The sequence below is a fragment of the Misgurnus anguillicaudatus genome, chromosome 1 (assembly GCF_027580225.2).
Source record: "Misgurnus anguillicaudatus chromosome 1, ASM2758022v2, whole genome shotgun sequence".
Taxonomy (NCBI): domain Eukaryota; kingdom Metazoa; phylum Chordata; class Actinopteri; order Cypriniformes; family Cobitidae; genus Misgurnus; species Misgurnus anguillicaudatus.
Genome location: NC_073337.2, coordinates 19,484,255 through 19,499,674, shown reverse-complemented (window position 1 = coordinate 19,499,674; position 15,420 = coordinate 19,484,255). Strand labels below are relative to the sequence as shown.

At 36.9% G+C, this 15,420-nt stretch overlaps 1 protein-coding gene and 1 long non-coding RNA gene across 4 annotated transcripts in view; one reads left to right on the top strand and one right to left on the bottom strand.

Annotated features, from left to right (window-relative positions):
- Window positions 1-137: 137 nt before the first annotated feature.
- On the bottom strand, window positions 138-12,626 carry cep83 (centrosomal protein 83). 2 transcript variants are annotated; one of them, XM_055191117.2, is made up of 16 exons: window positions 12,492-12,626; window positions 11,628-11,834; window positions 11,344-11,494; window positions 8,362-8,454; window positions 6,360-6,491; window positions 6,016-6,267; window positions 5,753-5,884; window positions 5,513-5,627; window positions 5,292-5,436; window positions 5,038-5,187; window positions 4,152-4,227; window positions 3,875-4,032; window positions 1,270-1,399; window positions 1,067-1,170; window positions 803-968; window positions 138-734 (listed from the first exon to the last, which is right to left on the bottom strand). In XM_055191117.2, the coding sequence occupies exons 2-16, from the start codon at window positions 11,831-11,833 to the stop codon at window positions 576-578; spliced, it is 2,169 nt and encodes a 722-aa protein (XP_055047092.2). In that variant the 5' UTR covers window position 11,834; window positions 12,492-12,626; the 3' UTR covers window positions 138-575. The 2 variants fall into 2 exon arrangements, with proteins under 2 accessions (XP_055047092.2, XP_055047091.2); XM_055191116.2 differs by lacking the exon at window positions 12,492-12,626 and adding an exon at window positions 12,056-12,485.
- Window positions 12,627-13,253: 627 nt separating this feature from the next.
- The window catches only part of LOC141363944 (uncharacterized), a 65,773-nt gene continuing 63,606 nt past the window's right edge, over window positions 13,254-15,420 (top strand). For both annotated transcript variants that reach the window (XR_012369649.1, XR_012369648.1), the window contains exons 1-2: window positions 13,254-13,469; window positions 13,668-13,724. This is a non-coding gene — a long non-coding RNA (uncharacterized lncRNA). The remainder of the gene's footprint in view (window positions 13,470-13,667; window positions 13,725-15,420) is intronic.

The following is a 15,420-nucleotide window of genomic DNA, read 5'->3' as shown; positions in this document are numbered from 1 at the left end:
TATTTTATATCTTCTGTTATGGACCATAGGTTTTGTGATTTATATATCCATCAATTTATTTAATTTTGATTATACTTAATGTACTTGCATGCAAAATTCAGTTCAGTTGAACTAAACAAGATTTCGAACAGACACTCTTTGACTACCAAGTTCTTTATTAAAAGCATTTAAAATCAATACATTTACAAAAAAAGTTTAAAACTTGATGCTTAGACCAAAGTTTAAAAAATAAAACAACAACATTATGTGCACATCTGGACTTATAAAGATCTAAAACATGGCTTTTGAGGTTTGTTACTGATTATTTTCGATATGTAAATATTCCAGCAAACGTCTTCAATTACTACATTTGTGAAAGACAACAACACCAGCCACAAAATATGTAAACCTTAAAAGGTGCTTACAGTTGATAAAATACAACAGACACATAATAAATAACGCAACAGCTTTTTATAAAAACATCCCGTATTTATGTTGCAGAGCACCGTGAGATGTTTGATAAAAGACAACCTCACAAACGTGATACGCTAGGTGGGGTTTTTGGCACAGGGTGAATGTAATAGCACACGTAGTGGTCACGATAGGTCAGAGGTCAGTAAAGGTTTCCCGTGGACTTGGGAGTCTCTCTCCCTGTCCAAAGGAGGAGCCAGCTCCTCCAGCTGTTGTTGCTGACTACTTTCCAGGTCTTCCAAGCGTCTTCGAAGAACAGAGAGCTCCCTCTGGTGCTGTTCCTCCTGAAAGAGGAAGTGTGATTAGATGCAAAGCAATTAATGTATAGTTCTGTATAGTTTTTGTGGCTCACCTGTATGTTTGAGAAGATGGACTCTGCTGGGATAAAGAGGGACGGGGCCAAGGGGGTGGAGGTCATCTGATTGCCCAGCAACAGACGGCGAAATTCATTGTGTCTCTTCTGGAGCTCCTTTAGACGCTTGTTGAGCTGAGCATGTTCCTCAGAGTAAGATGGTTTTCTGTGTGTACACGTCAACAAATTTGGGACAATCGTTTTAATGAAGCGAAATTAACAATCAGTGCGGAAGAGCAGTGTTTTTAAAAAATATGTAAGTACTTTTGTGCTTGGCTCGCTTCTATCTCAAGTTCTGCTATTTTGGCTTCCAGCAGATGAATTTTCTCTTGAAATTTCTTCTCTTTAAGTTCAGTCATGGTCTTCCTCTGAAATCAAAGAAAATGAAAAATGCAATAATTTCTTTTACATTTTTTGAAAATGTGTGTACTTATAAGCTAGAAAGATGTGTCAGTGGAAGGAACTACCTTCTTCTGAGCAGATGCTGCCCTCTGCAGTCGCTCTTTAGCCAGACTGTATTTTTCCCTCAGTTCTGCCTCTCTGTCCTGTAGTTTATGCTTCTCCTCCAACCATTCCACTCGCCTTTCCTCCACCAGCCTGCAACAAGATGAGCAGAGTCAAGATGAATCAAACTGGGATGCTTTATAGTATAGTTGTGAGAGAAACTTGCATAGCCAACATTAGCACCAAGGCTCAGTATATCTGAGCATATACACCAACCCCTACTAGACCATTGCACTGATACATTCACGGTTGAGGATTAATTCATTTTATTTAAGACTTTTATGTGGTGGTTTTTCAAACAGGAATTAGCTTAAACCAGGACTAGGCCTTAGTTTAACTAGTTTTAACAAACATGCCTTACTAAAAACATTACCTGTGTTTTAGTATGGCATTAAACAAAGTGCATTGGTGTATTTTAAAATACACCGTGCATTGGTTTAATGCCATACAGTTTGGACAGCTCTTACATTTATTTTAGTCTAGGACTAGTCTAATCCCTGTCCAGGAAAGTGCCCCATTATGATTTTTCATGTAGCTAACAGGACTAGTGTACCATTACCAACAAATCACTTTCAGGGTTCCCACACTTTAGTTAACTTCAAATTCAAAAACCTTTCAAGGACTTTCCAGGTCCAATACCCTCAAATTCAAGGACTAAATGTGGGGACACATTTCAAGTGAGAGCAAGGTTACATCGTGTTACCTTTTACGATAGATTGTTACAGTTCCCTTTCGAGGGAACTCGGGCTGCGTCACTGCGGTAACACTTTGTGGAAGTCTTCAGGGGTAAGTGCGTCTGAATGTGTATATCAAATTCAACCAATGGTGAGGCTTAATGACAAAGACAGGGTGATGCGGGAGACAGGAAGTATATCACTATCTGAAATATTGCCAAAGAAGTAAGAGAGATGCGGCGTCTCGTTCCTTTCTCAGGGAACACCAGTTACATACGTAACCCGAGACATTTTTATTTGTCAAATACAACTATGAAAAAAAACATTTTGGTATAAATCAACATTCGCAGACAGAAGATATAAGCATTTAAAGCTAACAGTTTAGCACGTGTGCTTAAAAAGTCTAGAATTTTTATGATATTATTCTACACTACACAGAGAATAATATGGATTTTTTAATATGAAAGAGTTAAGCTCTTTCAATGCCCTGTATCTATGTATGTATATTTTCAAAAACTTCCCAGGGCCTTGAATTCCCCCCGCCAGATTCACAAACTTTCAAGGATTTCAAGGACACGTGGGAACCCTGACTTTCTATACTTATGTGCCCAGAACAACAAAACCAAGTTTTTTATGACTGGTTTAAAACCAGTCCTTAAGATTGTTATGCCCAAAATCATAAGGATGTAAAGTAAAGATCATGTTCTATAAGGATATTTTGTAAATTTCCTATCAGAAATATATTAAAAAATGTATTTATCATTAGCAATAAATGTCGCCAAGGATTTTTTTGCACCCTCAGATTCCAGAATTTAAATAGTTGTATCTCGATCAAATATGGCCCTATCCTAACAAATCATACATCAACAGAAAGCTATTTATTTCGCTTTCAGATGATTCATAAATCTCAATTAAAAAAAAAAACGTTATGACAAACTTGTCGAAGTTTGAATGAATTTAAAACTGACTTTCAAGCATTTTTATTAAAATTTGCTTCAGAACCAACATAGAATCTTACCAGTTAACTTACTGGTAGTCTAAATACCCTCATCTGCAAAAATGCTAAATGGCACATTATGATAAACTGTCAGCAGGTAAAATCTCTAGCTGTCAGCATTTAAAAAAAATATTTTGGCCTAAAATTCCCCTTTAACTATGATACTATTGTCCTTTTGTTTATGTATACATATATTTATGTTTGCACCATGTCATGTTCTCGTCCTTGTCTATCCTTGTTGTCCTTGTCTATATGTTTATGTATATGTCTATATTAGGGCTGCATGAAAAATCGCATGCGACTGTCATACGCATCTTTTCAGTAAAGCCGGTTCCTTGATTAGTTGTAAATCAACATTAGCTGCTTTCAGATAGAGCGGCATTTACTACACAAAGCTAGGGCTGTCAAAATGATTAAATAATATTCTAGATCACCGCAATGATTGCATATCTCTCAAAAAAACACAAGGGGGAGCAGCAGCGCCTGTATAAATGAGACTGATTTAATGACGCTCCTTGACTGACAGTGTAACGCAAAAAAAAAAACTGCTGCACAACTTTGCAGTATCAATTTCCAAAACAGCAAAAAAAAAAATATATATATATATAAAATAATTAATTTAAATATGTGTTATGTGTATTAATATTTACTGCCAGGTAAACCTTACAAAAAATGTAATTTAAATAATCACAAAAATGTGTGAATATTATTTCACGAACAAACAACCGTCAGCCAAATTTCATAATTGTGACAGCCCTACACAAAGCCGTAGTTCATTGACAAGCAGGGCAATATCGCATTCACTATCGCAGGCGATATGTCTGCGATAATGAATGCAAAATTGCCCTGATTATCAGTGAACAATGATACTATAATCTCAGTATTGGTTCGGCATACCTCTCGGCCTCCTGTTGGGTCCTTTCCATTTGTGTGCGAGCGCTCCGCAGGTCCTCTCTCACCCGCTCAAGACTTTCTCTCAACCTGTTGTTGGTTTCTAAAAGCTCATTCTCAGAGTGAGAGAGACTTCCGATTTGTAGATTCAGCTCGGCGCTTTGCTGAAAACAGAAAGAGATCAGTCATTGTTAGACACGGCATAATTCTTCAACACTGCAATGTTAAAATGACAGCTTTTATATTACCACATATGTAATTCTGCCCATTTTAAAGCACTTACTCGTCTCAGATCTGTATTTTCAGCTCTCAGGGTCTCTAGCTCTTCCAACTGTTGAATCTGCTGCTGAACTTTAGCTCTGTGTCACACAAACAGACAGATAGAATGGAATAAGTTTACAACTACTTTTTTGGCTTAAAGGAATAGTCTACTCATTTTCAATATCAAAATATGTCACTACCCCAACCAAGAACCGCCGACACATCCCTCCACCATCCGTGTGCGCGCACGCAAGCGCCGAAGCGCGCTGCGACGCCTCGATAGCATTTAGCTTAGCCCCATTCATTCAATTGTACCATTTAGAGATTTTGGTGGTACAAAATAAAACGTAGCGCTTTTCTAAGCGGATTTAAAAGAGGAACTATATTGTATGGCGTAATAGCACTTTTGGGAGTACTTCGACTCGCCTGAAAAGTCCGCTCCCCTTCTCCCTCTCATAATGGGAGAGGGAGGGTGTTACTGCGCCGAGTCGAAGCACTCCCACAAGTGCTATTACGGCATAAAATATAGTTCCTCTTTTAAATCCGCTTAGAAAAGCGCTACGTTTTATTTTGTACCACCAAACTTGCTCGTATAACTACTCGTCTTAAATAGGAAAAACGTTGATGTGTTTGGTCACTTCTAACTTTATCTCTAAATGGTACAATTGAATGAATGGGGCTAAGCTAAATGCTATCGAAGCGTCGCAGCACGCTCCAGCGCTTACATGCACGCACACAGATGATAGAGGGATGTATCAACAGTTCTTAGTTAAGGTAATAACATATTTTAATATTGAAAATGAGTAGACTATTCCTTTAATAGAAATGTGCACGGGATGCTCAGTAAAACCTTAAAAACATGCATTTTGTAAATAAACTGGGTACATTTTTATTTCATGTTGACGTACCTCAGGTTCTGCATCTCTTTACGGGCAGACTCCTCCCCCAACTGGGCGGCACGAAGACGCTCCTCCCACTCTTCCTTCTGAGAGTTCCCTGATGCCTCTTGAAGAGCTCTCTGCTTTTCAAGCTCAGATAAACGATTCTCCAGCTCCAGCCTGAGAAATAAACATTACTGTGTAAATGAACCCAAAATGCTGAAAAGTGGGTCTCCCATGAGACAATCTCTAGCACAGTTTGGATCTGTAAGCACCATGCTTACTTCTCTTCCTGAAGGGCGGCCATCTTGTGTATCTCCTCTTCTCTCGCTGCCTGAACCCTGCGAACCATCTCGCGCTCTTTTTCAGATAACAAGTCTTTATTTCTCTCCAAAGTGGCCTTTAGCACCTCAACATCTGACTGGAGACCTGTAAATCATAGAGACTTATAATATCTATTGTTAAACATGTTAAAGCAACGTTAGAAGAAGGAAAAGGACTTTACCATCCACTTGGCTGTGAAGTGTATCTCTCTCCCTTTCAATCTCTCCTTTGGCTCGGACACACTCTAGTTTTACATTACTCAGCTCCAGCTTATGAGCGTGCTTCATCTCTTCAACCTGCCCAATACAAGCACAAGGAGGACACACATCAGCAATATATTACTCTACTGTAGATGTAGGAAGCATGTATAATAAAGTATAAAGCAAGTCACTTCCAAGCTTTGTTAGGCTACTTTACATACCTGACTTTTAAGTGAGTTACTTTCTCTCTCAGCTTTGTGTAGTTTGCCCGTGAGGACAGTGTTTTGTTCCTGAGATAGACGGAGTTCACTTTCTGTCCGGTCCAACTGCATACGAATAGACTGCTTCTCTGCCTGGAGGGACACAACCAAGTTCAAATATCTATATAAAATTAAGCAGCAATGTGGGACTTTTAGAAGGATCTTTTGCAAACAGAACAGAATTTGCCAAAATAATTGTTAATAATACAGATAAACACACGCACCTCCAGAGCCTTCACTGTAGCCTGGGTCTCAGCTAGCTGTCGGATCTGAATTCGCTGCACGTTTTCGGCCTGAGCTCCCGAGTTGTTTCTCTCAGCTCTGAGTTCGGTAACTTCGGCCTCCAAACCTCTGAGGCGCTGGTGAAGCTGAGCTTTCTCCCTTAGCAGAGCTTCCACACGCTTCCCATCCCGTGCCGGGTCTCCGCTCTGAAGCTGAGCAGCCAAATCTTCCTTATCGCGCTCGAGACGCGCCACCTGTACGATCACACATACACACACATTTCAGTAAAAAGTGCAGTCTAAAACACCCAATGAGTATAAAAAATACATGCTCTGAATATACATACATCAGCTTCATGTCGCATTCGTCTCTCCTCTAGAACTCGAGCATGTTCCTCTTTCTGGTGATCAAACTCAGATTTGAGGAAAGTGAGGTCATACCGAACTTTGTTGTACTCTGACCTGTAATTCTCAGCTTCCTGATACAGAAAAAAAGTTATTTGGTTATAATACTTCTACAAATGTAAGGAAAGGGACATTATTTCAAGCATTACAAATTAAGGTCATCATTTTTAAAATATTAAACTAAGGTTTTGAACTTATACTATAACAGTTAATGGGTTTACACAAACTTTTGTCCTCATCTACCCGCCCTCATGCTGTTCTCATCCCGTATGATCTTATTTGTTTTGTAAAACATGCATGTTAGCAACTCACAGCATAAATTGCCATTCACTTCCATTAAATTGGAAAAAAGCAGAGGTGTATAATACTTAAGTATTTTAGTTACATTTTCCAAGCATCTATGCTTTATCAGAGTGTTTGTCTTGGGAAAAAAATACTTTTCTTTACTAAAAAATGTTCACTACATTCTAAAGCATAGAATCATACGGTGTATTCATTACATATTGCATATTAAAATTGATTTAATGCCTAATTACATAAAAATTGTGTACTTTTACTTTGAGTAAAAGTAAGATTTTTTTTTTTACTTAAGTTAAAGTACAAAAAATTACTAGATGTTTAATGTTTTTAAATATTAAATATAAACCAAAAACTTGAAATTATGAAATGTAGTGGAGTAAAAATTATGATAACATGTTTTGGAATGTTTGTTTTCCAAAGAAAAACACAAATAAAATACGAATACTTGAAAATTTACTTTTATGTAGAAAGTAAAAATACTTAAAGGAATATTCCATTTTCTTAATAGAAAAATCCAGATAATTTACTCACCACCATGTCATCCAAAATGTTGATGTCTTTCTTTGTTCAGTCGAGAAGAAATTGATTTTTCTCATTTTAATGGACTTTAATAGACACCAACAATTAACACTTAACACGTAACATTTTTTTTCAACGGCGTTTCAAAGGACTATAAACAATCCCAAACAAGACATAAGTGTCTTATCTAGCAAAACGATTGTCATTTTTGACAAGAAAAATAACAAATATACACTTTTAAAGCACAACTTCTCGTCTAGATCTGGTTGTGATGCGCCAGGTGACCCCACGCAATATGTCATGAAGTCAAGAGGTCATAGAAGACGAACGCGAAACTCCGCCCCAGTGTTTACAAGTGTGTTGAAAGAGGACAATTCCGACGTTGTTGTATGTCAACTGATTAATGTCTTTGTGTCAGTTTATTGTTTACAATGGTCCGCAAATGTGTGTTTTATATATGTAACATGTGACCTCCCTACATCACTACGCATTTACGTTAGGTCGCGCTAGACCGGACCTAGACGAAAATTGTGGTTTAAAAGAGCATATTTTTTATTTTTCTTGTCAAAAATGACAATCGTTTCGCTAGATAAGACCCTTATGCCTCGTTTGGGATTGTTTATAGTCCTTTGAAACACCGTTGAAAAAAAAACTGTTAAGTGTTGAGTTAAGTGTTAATTGTTGGTGTCTATTAAACTCCATTAAAATGAGAAAAATCCTGCAATGTTTTCCTCAAAAAACATAATTTCTTCTCGACTGAACAAAGAAAGACATCAACATTTTGGATGACATGGTGGTGAGTAAATTATCTGGATTTTTCTTTTAAGAAAATGGAATATTCCTTTAAGTACTATACAACTCTGGAAAAAGAGGTAGCAGAGTCAATATTTTATTTAATATCATCTTATTTTGTGTTCAACAGAAACAAGTAAGTAGTTATATGGGTCTGAAATAATATGATGGTAAGGTTTTTCATTTCAGTTTGAACCGTCTCTTTAATTCTGAAGCAGTTCAAACAGAGCAAGCAGCTTGTCTCCATCTGTTACAGACAGGACGCTGACTGCAGTTTGTCTATCTGTGCCTGTCATTGGAATGGGAAAGTCAATGCGGATGGGCGTCTGTTACCTCCTGGAGTTTATTGAAACGTTCCCTGATTGGAGCTTCCAACTCCTGCTGCACCTGTGCTCTCAAAAGCTCCAGTCGCTGAGGGGTCAGCACCTTAAACACACATATACACAAACAATGAACTAGATTGACACATCACAGCATAAAAATGTGCTACACTGTCAGCAAAATGTGTGTTTATACAAGCATGATTAGAAGCTACATCTGTGTCTGTTTATGTCTTATCAGCATACGGTGGGTGTGTCCGAAATAGCTCCATTTACCCTTAAATGGGGGAAATTATAGTGGACATTATCAAGTGCACTCATTCAGTTCTATAAAAACATGCGTGTTCCTGCGGTTACGCGCCTGAACAGAAGTGAATTTTCAGTCTGTATTTATTTATAGGTCTGGCTAGTTGCTAAACTGATCTTTGAAACAAATATCTCATTGAAAATAAAATGTTTTGATTTGCTTAAGAGGAGAGGGGACGATGAGCACGGATCACAGCTGTGCGGCAAGAATTAAAGGACCTGTGGCTAACACTATATGCATTAATTTTACACAGTAACATTAGCTTAATGTAATAGTTGATGTGCATTAGATATATAAACAAAGGTAATTTACTTGTCATTTATTTCCCTTGTTATCAGAAATAATGATATAACAACTCTGTTGTTATTGAGTCTATGTGGAAGTCTACCGGATGTTGAGTTTAGTCCGCAAAAGCCATTTGTTTATGCGATTGATGCTGAAAGCCTCTAAAATACACCACAACATGGGTCTGAAACAGAGGGTCCGAGGCCCCTTGGGGGTACAAGATGGTGTTTCCCGGGGTCCTCCAAATATTATTTGATTTCAAAATGTATTTATTTTTTGAAGAAATTAAATTAGGCAAACAAAAATGCATTAATAGGCAAATAATAAAAATGAAAACTTGATAAAATTAAGGTTCTCATTTTAAAATCTATTCAGTAAATTCAAAATGTTATGTTGATACATGTACTGGGGGTCCCCGCTCCTCCTCTATCCATTAAGGGGTCCTTGGCCTGAAAATGGTTGACGACCTCTGCACCACAATAATGCGTAACAGTGTACAAATAAACAAAAAGTGCAGTGTTTCCCACAGGATTTTGAGGAGACTGTGGTGGTGATGACGTCACCCACTAATTGGAATCAGTGTTGGGTGTAACTAGTTACTAAGTAATTAGTTACTGTAATTTAATTACTTTTCCCCTGAAAAAGTAAAGTAAGGGATTACTCTTATTTTTATTGTAATCTAATTACAGTTACTTCTGATGTAACTTAATACTGTGTATGGACTGTAAAACAATTATGTATGCTAAAATACAATAGTGGATTTAACATGGTTTAAGTTTACAATTCTCACTATTAACTGGTTGATTCATGTTAATGAGATGTTGGCTGTTTATTAATACTTAATAGCACATATTAATGCTAGATTCCGCAAAACCTTATCTACATCCTTAACCCTCCCCATTTCTACCAATACTTAAAATGAACAACTACTTTAGTATTAATAAGCAGTAGTTGGAGTATATTGAGGCAAAAGTAGTTAATAGTTAGTTAATAGAGAAAATTGGACCCTAAAGTGGGACCAGAATAATTGATATACTTTCATTTATTATTTCTTTGAGCCATTTCAAGCCTATCCTTGTATCATGTACTAATATGATTTAGAAAGTAATAAGTAATTAAATACTCTTTGAAGAGAGTAATTTGTAAAGTAATCTAATTACATGATTGAAGATGTAATTAGTAACTAGTAATTAATTACTTTTTTTGAGTAACTTACCCAACACTGATTGGAATATATGTGACATCATCATGTCATGTTTGCAATTGATCTAGTGTTGGCACCTGAAATATGTTTCACTTCTACTCTTTGATCTATATCTGTATTTGATCTGTATTATATATCAAATTATATTTCAAGCCGAATTTAGCTGTTTTAAATAGTGAAATAAAAATGTAAATGGGAATCATGAAAATTCTATTTGTGGGGGCCAGTGTTGATTCTGTGGTGGGCCACCACAAATAAATCAATGTACGGGAAACACTGAAGTGTGTACAATCTATTTACACACTTAACGGCTAGCTGGTACCCTTCCCTGTGCCAAATGAACTCCCGCGTCTCGACACAAGATGGCGCCCGCGGTGCTACCAGGCCCTTTCAAGTGGACAATATTAGTGGGAAATGGTAAAAGCAGGTATGGGGGCTATTTTGGACACAGCCACTGATGTTATCACGGTTATTGAAAACCACTAAATGCATTGATACATTTCCTTGTAGATTTTTGAATAGATGAGCTAAAATATAGACAAATTGGGACCATTTAAAATTATTTCCTAAGATATGTGTGCAATTTATTGAGTTTACGTTTAGAAATCTCAAGAAATAGTAGAAATAATTTTCAAAAATCGTAATAAAAAAAGAATTTTTTTTTATCATTATCAGTTTAATTTCAATCATTGATTACACATCGATTTTAATCTTTGATATGACCTTACTCAGTCGATATTAAAGGCAGGGTGCATTCATTTTTAAAAACGCTTTGGAAAAGGGAATTGGGCCGCCGAGTACCAAAACACACTTCCAATCAGCAGTAAGGGGCGTGTCTACTAACCGACATCAATGCCTGGGTTGCGTATGTGTGGGACGGCCTATCAAAAGAAGGTCCAGATTCTGTTGGGGTAGGGTGTTTGTTTGTTAAGGTGATTTCAAATATCAACATTCGCTTTCAGAGATCATGCACCCCACCTTTAAAGACCAAGGTTGTATTTTCAACAAATGTTCTTTACATTATGTAGGATGATTTAATGTAAAAAACAGTAAATCACAAAAATAACTTAAGCAGGGATATCACAGGCAGGGTCACATATGACAAAGATATAATGCTGTTATATTGATATGAAATAGAAAATAGAAATCAACTGTTGCTCCTATATAAAAATAAAACTAAGGGAGGTAATAATGGGCACCTGCAGTTTGATTTCCTCCAGCTCGCGTGTTTTATCCAGCAGCTCTCCTCTTAGCTCTGCCAAAAGCAGCTGCTGTTTCTCCTGAGCCACTTGCCGATCACCGAGCAACCGTTTTAGTTCATTCTGTGCCCGGGTATATTCATCCTGCAGCCTACACACACCATTCTCGGTTACAAAGCAGATTTAATCCCCAAGAACACACCCCACACCTAAAGCTTACCAGATCATCAGCAATATACAGATACGTTTTTATAAGCTTTGAATGCTCGAAGCACAGTCCTTACCTGGTATGCTCGACTTTCAGGGTCTGATAGTTGGTTTTGTGGTTCTCACAGCGCATTCTCTCATCAATGAGCATTTTCTGGAGCTCCATGTCAGAGCTGGTGAGCCCTGCTGAGCCACCCAGGAAGACAGAGGCTTTCGCGACCCCGGCTGCAGGCTCCGGATTGGGGAACAGGGCAGATGACTGCCCTAATGATGGAGGGTTCATCCTGTCACAAAGCAAAAAAGAGTAAGAAAGCAGATGCAAGATATTTGCATGCCTCCCACTGGGACCACTAAAACCTCAAGAGACCACTGGAAAAAACAAAGATCTCAATCAAGACTGAGTGCACTTGAATCACCAAAGTCTAGAGATTTCGAAATGCACATCTGAATGCAGGGTTGTGTTTAAAGTCACTTATAAGAGGTTAGTTAAAAATGAGCAAAGAACCTGATCACTACATATGTAGCACAAGTGTCCTTATTTCCTCTTCAGCTCTCAAGTGATTAGATGATGTGAGGCTCTTGGTCCCCGGCGATTCACTCTTGTGTTGTAGATACAGACCCACGGCAGCATAAACACAAAACGGCTTCCCGTGTTGTCAAAGCAACTGACCCGCTTGGGAAACTCACACGCTGCATGCTTTGATAAATCCACGGATTGTGAGTGCAAAGCAGTGCAAGATCGATTTGTTGTGAGTTTATTCAGCTTCTGAGTTTTTAAATGACTCGCAAGGTTCTTGTTCAACGCTGATTACTGCATTTATTTAAAAACACACCCACGTGACACAGCCCTTTGCACGAGGACAACACCGGACAACTCATGAAAACGAATTTATTTTTTAGTAATAATACCGTAATAAATGAGGAAGTTTTAGTAAAGTTACCACCAACACTGGCAGCAACAGACTGTTCAAGATGCTGTGACGTCCTCATCATGGCCGCCAAACTCGGCTTTCAAAATAAAAGCCCCGCTTGTTTTTAAATAATAATAATAATAATAATAATAATAATAATAATAATGTATGTTGGGCTGTCAAAAGATTAATCGTGATAAATCGCATACAAAATAAAAGTTTGTGCTTGCATAATACATTTGTGTGTGTATTGTTTGAAATAATGTATAAATGTAAGAATTTAAAAATTAAGAAGATTTTATTTATGTATATTTATTAAACATAAAATATATTTAAATCTAAATAAATATATACATATGTAAATGTTTCTTAAATACATACATCCATGTGTGTATATTTATATATACAAAATAATTGCAGACAGTGCACACACATATATTATGCAAAAACAAACTTTTATTTTGTATGTGATTGATCGCGATTAATCTTTTGACAGCCCTAATTGTTGTTTTAATTTTTTTGATTTTATGCCATGTTTGATGTCCATATGATAATAATCATTGGGTAGCATATGCATCCTATGCATTTCGCCAGATACGTTTTGTCCACAATAAAGCCTTCCACAGCACACGATTTCAACCCTCAAAATATTCTAGAGATATATCTGTTATAAAAAAACAACCCTAGTAACATCTTGATTTTTTTTTTATTGTTTAAGTTTATTGTAATGCTTGTTTTGTCTTATTAAATAACTTTAAGGCATCCTGAGACCCCCGTTGAAGTTTGTTGAACACTAAAACTAGAAAAGAAACAAGCTTGTTTTTTAAAGTCTTGCACTAACCCTCTTACGCCAGTAGATGGCGAAAATTGACCACGTAGTAACGTTCGGTTAATGGATATCTTCTGTCAAACGTTGTCTTTTTGGCGCGTAATGTGTGGGAAATTGGGTTGCTGAAGTACACATGCACATGCTTTCTTTCAGACCCAAATATTTGTATTGTTTTATGGGTAAGCACTGTATTTATACATTTTTATTATTACATCAACAATGGGACTCATAAGTGTTGTTTATGTATGCTTAACGTTTGTTTTAGTTACCAATTTAATTTTAGATAGACGGTTAGCATTCCGTCAGCTATGCCTACATAAATATACGTTACTGGTGAAAAGATTTGTTAACATTGGCACTCCTTTTTGCCATTGCAGTGCCTCTTCTCTCCATATCTTTCGACAAGTACCAGCTGTCATGCTATTTATAGTTTGGTAAGTGTTTTAACTTTTAAAAGGACAATAATTTAAAATACTTCTGAAATAGGCTTCGTTTATCAACAGTTTTTTATTACATGCATGTGTGAGTGAATGAGCAAGGGAGAGAAACAATGTTGTCTTAAATTGGGGTCAACAGGGTGAAGCTTCATACATCTTTAAAGTAATCCAAATGACAACAGTGGTCTACTGGTCTTCAGAAGTAAAACAATTAGGTTTGTGAAATAAAACAAGGTTATTTATGTCTTTGGAAAACAGTCATCAAATATGTTGAATGATGAATTTACACATGGTTTGTCTTAGTGTGAGTCAGCTTTCCCTATTCTCCAAAAAGCGTCTGGAAAATGAAATGTGCATTGCATGTATTACATTTCTGCATTGCATTGTGTGATACAGTAAGATGGTAGGTATTCCCTCCCGTTGAGAGCTGAACAGCGTCCTGGTTTTCACTGAGACTCCTCATCTATGGCATCACTTATGGTTCTACAGAGCACAATATAGTTCTACACAGGTGCTATATGGTACTTAAAATGGTTCCCCTATGATTACGAGCCAGTGAACCACTTTTAAAGCTATTTAGCACTGTTTATGTTTAGAGTGTAGACAAGCAGGTCGCTTTGATTCCCAGCCATATTCTTTAAATTGCACGAAGTCCTCATGTGTCTCCACCTGAACACAAAATAGTTTTTCCACGTTTTCACCCATGCAGTGACAAAACCTGGAGATTTGTGATCTTAATAACATCTGTTTCATTTTAGACAGGATGGAGATAAAAAGTAGGCTCCGGGGAAAATGCAGTGTACCACGGTTTCCTTCTAGAAAAATGCCTTTATAATGTTTCAGTCTTTATGATTAATATCCTGTAGACGTACATGTTACAAGAATAACTGCACGTATGAACCCATGAGCATGGAATGTGCATACACGCATCTCCATTTTAAACATTATACACGTTGTATTATCCTGGTATGTTACTGTATGAAAAGTCTACAGATTAACATCGGTGCATGTAAAAACATAGATTTGTTGTTTCAACTTAAAAAAGTAAGTCCTTCAAATTTTGAGTTAATTCAACTCGAAAATACCAATTAACTCTAAATTTGTTGAGTCAACCAATATTTCCGAGTTAAATTAACTCAAAATTTTAATGCAGCACAAACACTTATTTAAAGGGATAGTTCACCCAAAAAAATTCCGTCATCATTTACTCACTCTCATGTTGTTACAAACCCGCATAAATATATTTGTTATGATGGACAGAAATTAAGATATTTTGAGGAATGTTTGAAGAGTTTGGTTCCAAAACGCAATAAACGGCATTTTTGGAAAAAAAAATGAGTTACTGCCAAAATCAGGTCAGTATTTAAAAGTAAATAATTAATTTTATGCAAAATCCAATATCCGCCGTGTTATTCTTTTCTCCCTTTTTTCCCAAAATGCGATAAACGCCACTCCTCCTTTTTTACAGAACGCAGTAAATCCACTCCAGAAATTACAGCGTACCATTCAAGCAATGTAAACAAACAATGGCGGCGCGCTGAGTACACGGAGTCCTAGTTTTCCTCATCTACTTTGTACTTCGTGATCAACAAACAAAACAAAATAATACTTACATTGCATTCATAAACTTGTGATGTTTTCCTGTGATAGGAAAGATTGTCATCAACATCTAATAATTTTCGCGAAGCACTCG

What these genes read in the sequence shown, in the direction of transcription:
- cep83 (XM_055191117.2), bottom strand. Translation starts at nt 11,833, where the DNA reads ATGAACCCTCCATCATTAGGGCAGTCATCTGCCCTGTTCCCCAATCCG. An exon ending in ACTTCACAGCCAAGTGGATG is followed by an intron (nt 5,437 to 5,512) that starts GTAAAGTCCTTT and finishes TATGATTTACAG; the next exon opens with GTCTCCAGTCAGATGTTGAG. An exon ending in CAGCATCTGCTCAGAAGAAG is followed by an intron (nt 1,171 to 1,269) that starts GTAGTTCCTTCC and finishes CTTTGATTTCAG; the next exon opens with AGGAAGACCATGACTGAACT.